The 15,756-nt window shown below is 36.3% G+C and overlaps 1 protein-coding gene across 1 annotated transcript in view; it reads right to left on the reverse strand.

The window, feature by feature from the left end:
• Positions 1–15,756, reverse strand: part of GBE1 (1,4-alpha-glucan branching enzyme 1) — a 288,440-nt gene that overhangs the window by 6,666 nt on the left and 266,018 nt on the right. Inside the window, exon 15 of the mRNA XM_061192975.1 lies at positions 10,111–10,228. Within this exon, the coding sequence (XP_061048958.1) occupies positions 10,111–10,228 (118 nt within the window). The remainder of the gene's footprint in view (positions 1–10,110; positions 10,229–15,756) is intronic.

The following is a 15,756-nucleotide window of genomic DNA, read 5'->3' on the forward strand; positions in this document are numbered from 1 at the left end:
GAAAAGAGAAAGAGAGCACCCCTGCCCCTCCTCGTGCACTGATTAAGATATAGGTTAATATAAGTTCCTATATCAGGAACCAAAATATAGAGAAATCATTATGCTAAAATGGAGTTCCAAAAACTGTCAGTAAAGAAGAATGGAAAAGTTCTGCCCTATAGCTTCTTGGCATTTGTGAGATACTCCGACTTTAGCATATACGTTTCAACAGTAGTACACATGCAGTTCTCCTCTGGCTTCACGGTTTCAACTGGTGGAGCATATAAAGAAGACACCGGGATGGTACCTGGTGATGCTGCAGCATATATGACTATTTTAAGATTCCTTTGAGCTCTGTTTGTTGCTATCTTTGAAAACAGATTTGACACTTAATCAGCAGATCCTTTGGATTATTGAGCTTGCAAATTAAGCTTTGGCAAATACAGTGTACTAGTTATGATAGATAGAAATTTCATGGAAAAGAAAAAAAATTACATTTTTTTCTCCCCTCCCCTCTTTATTCAAGGCATGTGGGAGGCAGAAGGTGGTCGAATGAGACCTAGAGCACTTAGGGTTATGTTCAAGAAACCTGATTGGATCCCAGCGCATATTGATCAGTTTAATAAAAAGTTCCATTATGATGATGCATTCTTATATTAGGTATGTATATTAATGTAATTTTTTTCTTTGGCTCTTTGAAGGATAACTCTGGTAAGAATGAATCTGTTTTATTGGATTTTCAGGTCTACTTGGGCTCCCTTATTCTTTTAAAAAAATTTTATTATATTATTTTATTGTGTTAATATAAATTATTACAAAAATCACAATGTCATATACAAAAATATATGAAATACTATAATGAATATTTTAGGTACACACATCTTGCTTAAGAAATCATCCCTAACCACCAACCAATTTTTTTTTTAATTGAAGTACAGTTGATTTATTGGATTCCCTTATTTTTACATTAAAACCAGTGATCACTTCATCTGGAGTCTAAAGACTTATTTAAAATGAGTCATTCCTAGATTGATTCAAGATGGCGGAGTAGAAGGACATGCACTCACTCCCTCTTGCAAGAGCACTGGAACCACAACTAATTGCTGAACAATCATCAACAGAAAGACACTGGAACTCACCAAAAAAGATACCCCACATCCAGAGACAAAGGAGAAGCCGTAATGAAATGTTAGGAGGGGCGCAATCATGATAAAATCAAATCTCATAACCGCTGGGTGGGCAACTCACAAACTGGAGAACAATTAAACCACAGAAGTCCACCTACTGGAGTGAAGGTTCTGAGCCCCACGTCAGGCATCCCAACCTGGGGTCCAGCAATGGGAGGAGGAATCCCCAGAGAATTGGACTTTGAAGGTCAGTGGGATTTGATTGCAGGACTTCGACAGGACAGGGGGGAAACAGAGACTCCACACTTAGAGGGCACACACAAAGTAGTGTGCACACCAGGACCCGGGGGAAAGAGCAGTGACCCCATAGGAGACTAAACCAGACCTACCTGCTAGTGTCGGAGGGTCTCCTGCAGAGGCAGGGGGTGGCTGTGGCTCACCGTGGGGACAAGGACACTGGCAGCAGAAGTTCTGGGAAGTATTCATTGGCTTGAGGCCTCCGAGAGTCCACTATTAGCCCCACCAAAGAGACCGAAGGCTCCAGTGCTGGGTCACCTCAGGCCAAACAACCACCAGGGAAGGAACACAGCCCCACCCATCAGCAATCAAGCCGATTAAAGTTTTACTGAGCTCTGCCCACCAGAGCAACAGCCAGCTCTACCCACCACCAGTCCCTCCTATCAGGAAGCCTGCACAAGCCTCTTAGATAGCCTCATCCACCAGAGGGCAGACAGCAGAAGCAAGAAGAGGTACAAACCTGCAGCCTGCGGAATGAAAACCACAATCACAGAAAGATAGACAAAATGAAAAGGCAGAGGACTATGTCCCAGATGAAGGAACAAGATAAAACTGCAGATAAACAACTAAATGAAGTAGAGATTGGCAAACTTCCAGAAGAAGAATTCAGAATAAATATAGTGAAGATGATCTAGGACCTCGGAAAAAGAATGGAGGCAAGGATCGAGAAGATGCAAGACATGTTTAACAAAGACCTAGAAGAATTAAAGAACAAACAAACAGAGATGAAAATGCAATAACTGAAATGAAAAATACACTCGAAGGAATCAATAGCAGAATAACTGAGGCAGAAGAACAGATAAGTGACCTGGAACACAGAATGGTGGAATTCACTGCCACAGGACGGAATAAAGAAAAAAGAATGAAAAGAAATGAAGACAGTCTAAGAGACCTCTGGGACAACATTAAATGCACAAACATTCACATTAAAGGGGCCCCAGAAGGAGAAGAGAGAGAGAGAGAAAGGACCCGAGAAAACATTTCAAGACACTATAATTGAAAATTTCTGTCAAATGGGAAAGTAAATAGACACCCAAGTCCAGGAAGTGCAGAGAGTCCCAGGCAGGATAAATCCAAGGAGAAACATGCCAAGGCATATAGTAATCAAACTGACAAAAATTAAAGACAAAGAAAAATTATTAAACGCAACAAGGGAAGAATGACAAACAACGTACAAGGGAACTCCCATAAGGTTAACAGCTGATTTCTTAGCAGAAACTTTGCAAGCCAGAAGGGACTGGTACAATATATTTAAAGTGATGAAAGGGAACAACCTACAACCAAGAATACTCTACCCAGCAAGGATCTCATTGAGATTGGATGGCGAAATCAAAAGCTTCACAGACAAGCAAAAGCTAAGAGAATTCAGCACCACCAAACCAGCTCTACAACAAATGCTAAAGGAACTTCTCTAAGTGGGAAACACAAGAGAAGAAAAGGACCTACAAAAACAAACCCAAAACAATTAAGAAAATGGTAATAGGTACATACATATCGAAAATTACCTTAAATGTGCATGGATTAAATGCTCCAACCAAAAGACACAGGCTTGCTGAATGGATACAAAAACAAGACCCATACCTTATGCTGTCTACAAGAGACCCATTTCAGACCTAGAGACACATACAGACTGAAAGTGAGGGGATGGAAAAAGATATTCCATGCAAATGGAAATCAAAAGAAAGATAGAGTAGCAATACTCATATCAGATAAAATAGACTTTAAAATAAAGAATGTTACAAGAGACAAGGAAGGGCATGACATAATGATCAAGGGATCAATCCAAGAAGAAGATATAACAATTATAAATATATATGCACCCAACATAGGAGCACCTCAATACATAAGGCAAATGCTAACAGCTATAAAATGGGAAATTGACAGTAACACAGTACTAGTGGAGGACTTTAACACCTCACTTACACCAAAGGACAGATCATCCAGAGAGAAAATTAATAAGGAAACACAAGCTTTATATGACACAATAAACCAGATAGATTTAATTGATATTTATAGGGCATTCCATATGAAAACCATAGATTACACTTTGTTCTCAAGTGCACATGGAACATTCTCCAGGATAGATCACATCTTGGGTCACAAATGAAGCCTCGGTAAATTGAAGAAAATTGAAATCGTATCAAGCATCTTTTCTGACCACAATGCTATGAGATTAGAAATCAATTACAGGGGAAAAACCATAAAAAACATGAACATATGAAGGCTAAACAATATGCTACTAAGTAACCAAGAGATCACTGAAGAAACAAAGAGGAAATCAAAAAATATCTAGAGACAAATGACAAGGAAAACACGACGACCCAAAACCTATGGGATGCAGCAAAACCAGTTCTAAGATTGAAGTTTATAGCAATACAATCCTACCTCAAGAAACAAGAAAATTTTCAAATATACAATCTAACCTTACACCTAAAGGAACTAGAGAAAGAAGAACAAACAAAACCCCAAAATTAGTAGAAGGAAAGAAATCATTAAGATCAGAACAGAAAAAAATGAAATAGAAACAAAGGAAACAATAGCAAAGATCAATAAAACTAAAAGCTGGTTCTTTGCGAAGATGAACAAAATTGATAAACCTTTAGCCAGACTCATCAAGAAAAACAGGGAGAAGACTCAAATCAATAAAATTAGAAATGAAAGAGGACAAGTTACAACGGACACTGCAGAAATACAAAGCATCCTAAGAGACTACTACAAGCAACTTTATACCAATAAAATGGACAACCTGGAAGAAATGGACAAATTCTTAGGAAGGTATAACCTTCCAAGACTGAACCAGGAAGAAATAGAAAATATGAACAGACCAATCACAAGTAATGAAATTGAAACTGTGATCCAAAATCTTCCAACAAACAAAAGTCCAGGACCAGATGGCTTCACAGGTGAATTCTATCAAACATTTAGAGAAGAGCTAACACCCATCCTTCTCAAACTCTTCCAAAAAACTGCAGAGGAAGGAACACTCCCAAACTCATTCTATGAGGCTACCATCACCCCGATACCAAAACCAGACAAAGATACTACAAAAAAAAAAATTACAGACCAATATCACTGATGAATATAGATGCAAAAATCCTCAACAAAATCCTAGCAAACAGAGTCCAACAACACATTAAAAGGATCATACACCATGATCAAGTGGGATTTATCCCAGGGATGCAAGGATTCTTCAATATACGCAAATCAATCAATGTGATACACCATATTAACAAATTGAAGGAGAAAAACCATATGATCATCTCAATAGATGCAGAAAAAGCTTTTGACAAAATTCAACACCCATTTATGGTAAAAACTCTCCAGAAAGTGGGCATAGAGGGAAACTACCTCAACATAATAAAGGCCATATATGACAAATCCACAGCAAACATCATTCTCAATGGTGAAAAACTGAAAGCATTTCCTCTAAGATCAGGAAAAAGACAAGGATGTCCACTCTCGCCACTATTATTCAACATAGTTTAGGAAGCCCTAGCCATGTCAATCAGAGAAAACAAAGAAATAAAAGGAATACAAAATGGAAAAGAAGAAGTAAAACTGTCACTCCTTTCAGATGACATGATACTATACATAGAAAATCCTAAAGATGCCACCAGAAAACTACTAGAGCTAATCAATGAATTTGGTAAAGTTGCAGGATATAAAACTAATGCACAGAAATCTCTTACATTCCTAGACACTAACAACAAAAGATCAGAAAGAAAAATTCAGGGAAGAATCCTACTCACCATTGCAACAGAAAGAATAAAACACCTAGGAATAAACCTATCTAAGGAGGTAAAAGACTTGTACTCAGAAAACTATAAGACACTGGTGAAAGAAATCAAAGATGACACAAACTGATGTTCTTGGATTGGAAGAATCAATATTGTGAAAATGACTATACTACCCAAAGCAATATACAGATTCAATGCAATCCCTATAAAATTACCAATGGCATTTTTTACAGAACTAGAACAAAAAATCTTAAAATTTGTGTGGAGACACAAAAGACCCTGAATAGGCAAAGCAATCTTGAGAAAAAAAAAATGGAGCTGGAGGAATCAGGCTCCCTTCCTTCATACTATACTACAAAGCTACAGTAATCAAGACAATACGGTACTGGCAGAAAACCAGAAATACAGATCAGTGGAACAGGATAGAAAGCCCAGAGGTTAACTCACTCACCTATGGTCAACTAACCTATGACAAAGGAGGCAAGGATATACAGTGGAGAAAAGACAGTCTCTTCCATAAGTGGTGCTGGGAAGACTGGTCAGCTACATGTAAAAGAATGAAATTAGAACACTCCCTAACACCATACACAAAAATAAACTCAAAATGGATTAGATACCTAAACATAAGACCGGACACTATAAAACTCTTAGAGGAAAACATAGGAAGAACACTCTTTGACATAAATCACAGCAAGATCTTTTTTGACCCACCTCCTAGAGTAATGGAAATAGAAACAAAATAAACAAATGGACCTAATGAAAGTTAAAAACTTTTGCACAGCAAAGGAAACTATAAACAAGACAAAAAGACAACCCTCAGAATGGGAGAAAATATTTGCAAACAAATCAACGGACAAAGGATTAATCTCCAAAATATATAAACAGCTCATGCAGCTCAATATTAAAAAAACAAACAACACAATCCAAAAATGGGCAGAAGACCTAAACAGACATTTCTCCAAAGAAGACATACAGATGGCTAAGAGGCACAAGAAAAGCTGTTCAACATCACTAATTATTAGAGAAATGCAAATCAAAACTACAATGAGGTATCACCTCACACTGGTTAGAATGGGCATCATCAGAAAATCTACAAACAATAAATGCTGGAGAGGGTGTGGAGAAAAGGGAACCCTCTTTCAGTGTTGGTGGGAATTTAAATTGGTACAGCCACTATGGAGAACAGATGGAGGTTCCTTAAAAAACTAAAAATAGAATTACCGTATGACTCAGCAATCCCACTACTGGGCATATACCCAGAGAAAACCATGAATCAAAAAGACACATGCACCCCAATGTTCATTGCAGCACTATTTACAATAGCTAGGTCATGGAAGCAACCTAAATGTCCATTGACAGACAAATGGATAAAGAAGATGTGGTACATTTGTACAATGGAATATTACTCAGCCATAAAAAGTCACGAAAGTGGATTATTTGTATAGGTGTGGATGGACCTAGAGAGTGTCATACAGTGAAATAAGCCAGAAAAAGAAAAACAAATATTGTATATTAATGCATATATGTGGAATCTAGAAAAATGGTACAGATGAACCTGTTTGCAAAGCAGAAAGAGAGACACAGATGTAGAGAACAAATGTAAGGACACCAATGGGGAAAAGCAAGGGGTAAGTGTTGGGGGGTGTGATGAACTCAGTGATTTGGATGGACATATATACACTAATATAAAATAGATAACTAATAAGAACCTGCTGTATAGCACAGGTAACTCCACTTTGCTGTACAGTAGAAACTAGCACAACACTGGAAAACAACTATACCCCAATAAAAAAACATAAAAAATTTTAAAAAATAAAATGAGTCATTCCTAAAGCATCAGTAGTTATTGGAAACAAGATGCTGCTGCTGAGAAGACAGGGCCAATCTTTACCTTTTGACCGAGTTGGATCAGAATTCTATTACAGGCAGTGTTGAAGCTCTATTCTATTTCTCATGTGCTTGCAGTGCTGTATTCCTCTACCTGTTATGGAGACTTATCTGACCTTCTCCATTCCACCTGCTAATTTACAACTGCACAGTCCATATTTGGAAGATCAATTCAATTAGTGCTTGAAAAGTAATCTCCTGACTGTTGCTGCCACTGGTTACTTGGCTTGTTTTAATTATAACAGAATATCTTTGTTCTTAAAAAATCAAAAGGATGTCAAGATATTTTTTGCCCACCCTCAAAGATTGCAAGCCCTCGCCTGAGATGATAATTTTTCCAAAATTGGGAGAATATCCTCAAAGCACCTAGTGTCTTGACATGCTTAAAATACCTAAATAATTATTGAATAGCCACAACAATAGTAACTTTTGAATACATGTGCAGTAGCATTTTGCAGTTTCCCCAAAGCTTGGCTGTGTTAATTAATTTATGCCTCGCAAGAACCTCTTGCTGTAGGCAGGATACTATTATTAATCCTCACTATGCAGACAGGGAAACTGAGGCACAAAAAGATCAAATTACTCAAGTTCTCAGAGCTGGTAAATGGCAGACTGGGGACTTGATCCCAAATTCCCTGCCATGACATTTTGTGGTCTTTTTTACTATATTACCATGCTTCCCTCCCCAACAGAACCCTCTTTGGATACATGAACCTTTAGGAAAGTTGGCTATATAACATTTTTGCTATCTGAAACTTTCAAAACCCTTTCAGTCTAGTTCAACTGGTTCAAGTTCAGCTTTATCACAAGTGGGTGCTACTTCTCCATGACTCCTCTTTATGAGCTGTTACCTTCCCTAACCCCTCAGGGGTCTCTAACTCTTTTGGTTATTTCAGAGCCTTAAAATCATTTTCTTATTCATTTCAGAAACTATTTGTATCAGTCTTATTTTACATGTCAAAACTGAATGTTCTGACAAACTACAGCAATCATTCTTTGGAGATAGAATCCACTAGCAGCTTTGAGCCCTCCCTCTTGAAAATACATATCAATCTAGATCTCTATCTAAGCCATATCAACATCATCATCAACACCCCACCTCAACACACACATAGGGTATCACCTAGGTTTCCCAAGGCTACTGACTTTCCTCAGAGCTGATAATCAACAACTTAATCTTGCTCATCCCTGCTCGTTTTATTTATTTTATGCCACTGTCTTTGACATATATAATATGGCAGCTTACAAAGTAAGGTGCTGGTACCACCCTAAGAGCTGGGAATATAGTAGAAAAATGGAGGAGCCAGGGGTACCAAACAGATTCTCATGCTTGACTTTTACCCAAACTTAAAAAAAGATGAGAGAATTTAACAGCAATGATAAAGCCATACATTTGTGGGATACATCCTGGCCTCACATAAGTGAAACAAATCTTTCCTTTTTCTTTTTTTCTTTTTTCTTTATTGGAGTATAATTGCTTTACAATGTTGTGTTAGTTTCTGCCCCACATCGAAGTGAATCAGCCATACGCATACACACATCCCCTCCCTCTTAGACCTCTCTCCCCCCACCATCCCACCCAACTAGGCATTCACAGAGCACCGAGCTGAGCTCCCTGTGCTATACGGCAGGTTCCCACTAGCTACCTATTTTATGCATGGTAGTGTATTTATGTCAAACCTTACCTCCCAATTCATCCCACCCTCCCCTTACCCACTCCATGTCCACACATCCATTCTCTATGTCTGCCTTTCTATTCCTGCCCTGCAAATAGGTTCATCTGTGCCATTTTTCTAGATTCCACATACATGTGTTAATATACGATATTTGTTTTTCTCTTTCTGACTTAAATCTTAATCCAAGACCTTTTATTGTGAAACAAACAAAAAAATGCAGATCTGAGACAGAGAGAAGAGGGAAGAGGAAGAAAGATAGATATATGACTAGTCAGGAAAAGGAAAACATATATAATGCAGATGTGGACTTGGCCATAAATTAAATGAAGAATTCCTCCAAATCTGCAGAGCTTCTAAATTCTACATTAAAATTTTTTTTTTATTGAGATATAGTTGATTTATAATATTAGTTTCAGGTGTACAACATAGTGATTCAAAATTTTTATATATTATACTCCATTTATAGTTATTATAAAATATTGGCTATATTCTCTGTGCTGTACAATATATCCTTGCAGCTTATTTATTATATACATAGTAGTTTGTACTTCTTAATCCCTCCCCCTATCCTGCTGCTACCCCCTTCCCTCCCCACACTGGTAACCACTAGTTTGTTCCTTATATCTGTGACTCTATTTCTGTTTTGTTATATTCATTTGTTTGTTTATTTTTCAGATTCCACATATAAGTGATAACAAACAGTATTTGTCTTTCTCTGTCTGACTTATTTCACCAAGCATAATACCCTCCAGGTCCATCCATATTGTTGCAAATGGCAAAATTTTATTCTACATTTTTAAAAGAAATTAAATTTAGTAGTTTAAAGCAATGTTCTTTCATTGTGTCAACATCACAAAGTAAAAGTTAGTTAATATAATACAACACTCTACTCAGTAATAAAAGGAAACCAGAGATTTTTATAACTAGAATGAATTCAGTCATCAATAACTACATGAAAGAAAAAAATGTATATATAGATTCTTTTAAGGTGTTTTAAACTTCATTAGATAACCAATAATGTAGAAATCTGCTTAATGTAAAATATTACAGAGAAAGCAAGAACAGAAGGAAAGTAAATTGTATAAAAATAGAAATATTCATAATAGAAAGAAAACTAAAATGTGCCTTCCTCTTATTTTTTGAGAAATAATTTTTAATCCTATTAATATTCAAATTTCCTCAATTGTCAGCTAAATATCCTTTATTATTTGTTTTTCCAAAACCCAGTTCAGTCTAGCACCACACGTTGCATCTATTTTTTTTAGGGCAATCCTCTTTCCCTACTCCCTACCTTGTCTCCATGTTGCTTACTTGTTGAAGAGTTGTTTCCTTGGACAAAAACACATCATTTTGAACATACAGAATTAAATTTAAATGAAATGAAAATACCTTAAAAATCTTACTTACCAAAAGAGAATAGGGATGGTTATTATGTTCAAAAGGTTTAGAAAAGAAATCGGTATTGTGGTCCAGTCTCTGGTGTCCTCCATATTCCGCTGCATCTGAATCTAGCACAATTTTGTACGTACAGCTCTTAAGGAATCACAACGGTTTAGGAGTTGAATGAGACATTATAAAACATTTCTGAGACAGGATTTAAAAGCGAGTATTTTGAAAACTGTTTAATGATGATTTGTGCTATGTTCTCATTTCTTCTCTAAGATTTCTGAGTTTGAGTTTATCATGTTTGAAAGGGGCTTTATAGGCTATCTAGTCCGCACACCCATGGGATCCTTGTTATCCTTTTATCACAGCTCGTCACATGATCATCCATACCTATTAATGAAGAATCTACTTTCCTCTTCATGTAACTAATTCCATTTGTTAGAAATTCTTCTCCATATTGAACAGAATTTTGGTTTCTTGGGACTTTTTCTACCCAGAACAGCCATAAAGAATAAGTTCAAAATACAGTAATTTTCAAATATTTAACAATAGTTATTTTGTCTCCATGTGTCCTCTGCATACGTAACTAAATACTTACTAAATGTAATCCCAGAACCTTTGATCATTACTCATTTGATACGGCTTTTTACTATTTCCCCACCTCTGAATTCATTGCAGTTTGCTAGATCCTGGATGATAAAGTGAGGGACACAGAAGTGAACTAAGGGTCCATGTGTGGTCTGAAGACCAAGTAGGCTTAGTCTTCCCCCTTGGTTACAAGCAGCATGTTTCTATTAATGCACAAGATCATGCAAACATACTATCCATCATGCCACAGGTGGATTCATGTTGCAATCATGTGATCTGCTACAACTTAACATCTGATTTTTCACAATGAGCTATTATGCATGTTAGCATTATTGTATTTATAATGAAATAACAGCTATGGTTATTATGTTCAAACTTATGCTCAGAAAGTCTAGAAATGATACTTGATTAAAAAATCCACAAGTAAATATAAATGGGTACCTAGAAATTTAAGTTTCTTCTAGCCTAAGGAGGGAGACAGATAGGTGTCTAGGTGCTTTGTATTTTCTTTTCCTCGTATATAAATATTTAATCTCAGAAACGTTTGTATATTTTCATTACAGCTAAAGTTATCACATTAAAAGTACGTGGGGAAAAAAAAAGTACATGTGGATAACAAACTATGACCATCATTTTCATGCCTAGGGGACCTCTGTTTGGGTAAGAGATGCAGATGGACGCACCACAGGAACTTTTGCTGGGAGTGGTGGCGCCATTTCAGTCAATCCAGGTCAGCCTACTCTGATGCAAATTTAGACTAATACTGTAATCAGCATGTTACTGTGTTTAAAAGAGAGGGAGAGGGAGAGGGAGAAAGACTGAGTTCAAAAGATGTCTACTGGGCACAAGCTCATTCATTCTAAAGTCACTCAATAGAGCTGCACATGATTTGAGCATATGGATTTATTTAATGGGGAAATACGGACAGTGAAAATAAATTATTAGGGGCATGGTAAATACATGAAGCATTGTGGAATGAAAGGAACTACTGAAGTAGAAGCTTAGCTTTGGTTCTTCATCCTAGTCCATTAAATACTTGCACAGTCTTCAAAAAGCATTAAACAAAAACAAAAGGAGTACAATACAGTTTAGAGAATAATGACCTAGAATCCTTTCTAAAACACTTGAAATACAGTATCAATTATTAAATTATTGGTTAACAGCATAGATTATTGGTAGTTGTGACTGAAGACGGCAAGTATATCATGAAAAGCACCGATTCCCAGCCTGTGGGTTGATAATCACTGGTCATTGTGTTATAAGGGTCTCATGGAATGAGTAATTATGTTATTAAAACGGCTGGGATTCTATATGTACATTGTCTGAAGACTAAATTATGTTATTATACCCATTTGGTACTGTATTTCAAAGAATGTGCACTTTTTTGATGAATGAGATATAAATTCATTTAAAAAGTCACAGAATTTGTAGTAAGTTTTTTGATATATTTTCTCAATCAAAGATACTGAAAGAACAATTGTTATATAAGAACCAATTTCTTTTTAACATTGAAAGGGATCATCACACTGAAAATGGTTAGAATCTACTCACTTAATCTATAATTTATAGCTATAAAGAAAAAGCTTACAAAAGCCATAAAGTTTCAAAATATCAGTTTAGACATATTTCTCTGATCTATAATTTAAAGAAAAAAATTCTGCTGTGGCCACTTTTGGAATTCCCCAGCCCTGTGTCTCTATTACCCAGGGAATACAACCACGTCCTTTAGAAAACACAACCCTTAAACTCCAGAAATTCCAACAATTTAAAACACTAGATTAAAAGTAATGATTGTGAAAGAGCTTTATAATTGTAAATTACTACAACATACTACTCAAGTGTCAACTTAAAAAAATGCACAATGTGAGAGTTGCGAGTTAAGTTTTATTTGGGGCAAAATGAGGACTGCAGCCTGGGAGACAGCATCCCAGATAGCTCTGAGAAACTGCTCCAAAGAGGCAGGGGGGAAGGTCAGTATATATGTGATTTTGGTGAAGGGGGAATACATGCAATCAAGCACATATTTTTTTTGCAGAAACTTTCTGCTAGTCACGGGGAGCAGTTGTCGCCATGAAGGATTTTAGTGCTTTTCTAAATATGAGGAAATATAAGAATTGGGCTCATAAAATCGGCTCCTGAAAATATCTAACCATCTGAAGCCCTGTTCTGCCAGTTTTTCCCAGAGCACAGAGTGCCTCATTTCTGCTCTCCACCTGGACTCCTTTCAGGGGGTGTTGAAAGTCGGCAGATGCAGCAGCTCATGATTTAATCCTTGTAGACGTAGATGGCAAGTGCCAATGGAAAATGCCAATTCATAGTTGACACAAAAATCAGGAAACCCCATCTTTTAGGAACACTGCTTAGCATAAACATTTTTAAAGAGGTTATCTGGGCAATTGGATTTTTGTTTTTCTCTTCTCTCGCTCAGGCATCCCCTCACTCCCTCTTTCTCATGTACATGTGAGCACACACACACACAAATACACAGACACACACAGATACACACATGCACATGACGTGGGACCCACACAGCACCAATACCCCTACAGAATTTGTAGTAAGTTTTTAAATATATTTTCTCAATCAAAGATACTGAAAGAACAATTGTTATATAAGAACCAATTTCTTTTTGACATTGAAAGGGATCATCACACTGAAAATGGTTAGAATCTACTCACTTAATCTATAATTTATAGCTATAAAGAAAAAGCTTACAAAAGCCATAAAGTTTCAAAATATCAGTTTAGACATATTTCTCTGATCTATAATTTAAAGAAAAAAATTCTGCTGTGGCCACTTTTGGAATTCCCCAGCCCTGTGTCTCTATTACCCAGGGAATACAACCACTTCCTTTAGAAAACACAACCCTTAAACTCCAGAAATTCCAACAATTTAAAACACTAGATTAAAAGCAATGATTGTGAAAGACTTTATAATTGTAAATTACTACAACATACTACTCAAGTGTCAACTTAAAAAAATGCAAAGCCCTGTCTTCCACTAAAGAACATCCCTCTGAAAATATAACTCAGAGCCAATTTACACTTAAACTACCTTGTTCATGTGGTTTCCAGTTCCACAGTGGATAAAAGAAATTTAGCAGGACATCTCAACACCTCCACATCTCTTTTATTCATAGCTACCTCCCAACACTTAGCAGACTGCCTTCTCATAATAGCTTCTCAATACATCTTTGAAACTGATATTCAGGATGACAATTCTGATTCACCAAGAAAGGCCAAATTACATGTCTTATTTTTTATATTCCAGGAAAGTAGGAGAAATTATTTTCCCATTCACTTAATAAATACACACAATGTAGGAGGCACTGTACAAGATATAAAAAAAAAATGACTAAGATGTGGTTTTAGTTCACATGCAACTCATAGCCTATTAAGGGGAGATTAGAAACGCATATCAATGTCTATAAATAAAGCAGAAAGCAATATGCAATGAGAGGTAGAGCCAAGGAGGGAAGGTAGGATTGACAGTCTGTAAACAAAAACTTTTGAAGGCTAGGCTAGACTGTTAAGATTTATTTTGTAATTAAGTATGAGAACATTGAAGGTTTGTGAGAAAGGTTATGACAATCAAAAAAATTAACCTGAAGGTTGAGGGTAGAATAGGATGAACAAAGGAAAGACTAAGTCAGAGAAACCAGCCAGGGACCTCACGATGGTTCACGGATAGTAGTATGGCTAAACTTGGATAATGCAAATGGAGAGACATACATAAACCAATGAGATTTTGGATGTGCAACTAATGGTACTCAAATGTAAGGAAACTGATGCTCAATTTGGGGAAACACTTGGAAGGGGAGAATAGTTGTGCCCAAAGACACACAATAAGTTTAGTGGCAGAGCTGGGATGTAGACACAAGTCAAATTCAGATCTAATTACCCTACTCTCCACAAGTGGATGCCTATTTTATGCGAAGAATCAGGCAAAGTGTTTTCGCAGGCAGTTTCTTGTTTAATTCTAAATTTGAGATTCTAAGCATAAAGAGGTTGGAATGAACATGACATGAAGAATAAAAACAAGGAAAACAGATAAAGTGATATCCATCTGAGTGTTTAATTAAATTTAAAAGATTGGTGTTAAAGGACTGTAATTCTTAACATTACTTAAGGAGTCTGAATATCTGAGGTTTATTGCATTTGTTCTAGATCAATTTCTTGTTTAGTTGGTTCATTTGGTCACTTGATTGGGGAACACAAAATTATTGAACTGAAAAAATGTACCTTGCTCAATTTGGGAAAATACAGCAGGGAAAGAATGATAAAATGATAGACTTTTTATGGAGATTTTCTTTTAAAAAAGGAGATCAGATAGATCCCTATCCATTTGGATATCGTTTTAAAATATTATTTCTTCTTATTTTAAATTCAAGAGCTTCCTAAGTATTTGATATATCTATCAACAGGTTGAAGTAGATAAGAAGTTTTAAGCATTATTTTATCATGTGTCGTTAAATTTGAACCAAGGAAGAGCCATGTTCTGAAGACCTGTACTAATAAGATTAAAGAACAGTGAAGACATGAAGACTCTTAAATTCAACGGTTCTTCAAATACTTCAAAAGCTGCTGTGTTTGCTGAGCCACTTGATAAAGTGTCTGTTCAAAGTAAAAGGATTTTGATGTAAGAAGTACTATCGTTTATATCATTCTGCACTAAACTCACTTCACTCCTGCTGAAGAAACTAAGGAAATTTATTGTAAGGTACAAACCCTGAGGTTTCAGACTGAGTGACAATAAAAGGGGTTCTCTAGTGACTAGGTGGCCATAAAGATGGCAAAGCTGGTAAGTTACTATATATCTTTAAACCTAAGACACCTTCAATTTTAAGATGAATTATTTTATACACCTCCAATAAAGAGAAAAATATCACTACCATGCTAATCACTGTAAGACACATCCCAATTGAAGACATGTTAAAATGTGAAAAAAATGTACACTTAGAATATATGAATTTGGTATGTTATTTTTAGATCTGATTCTTTAATCAACCAACCCACAGTATTATGATTGCAATAACTTTTGGGAGTTAAGTGACCCCAGGAGAGAGAATCTGTATCAAAG

The sequence above is a fragment of the Eubalaena glacialis genome, chromosome 6 (assembly GCF_028564815.1).
Source record: "Eubalaena glacialis isolate mEubGla1 chromosome 6, mEubGla1.1.hap2.+ XY, whole genome shotgun sequence".
NCBI classification, from domain to species: Eukaryota; Metazoa; Chordata; class Mammalia; order Artiodactyla; family Balaenidae; genus Eubalaena; species Eubalaena glacialis.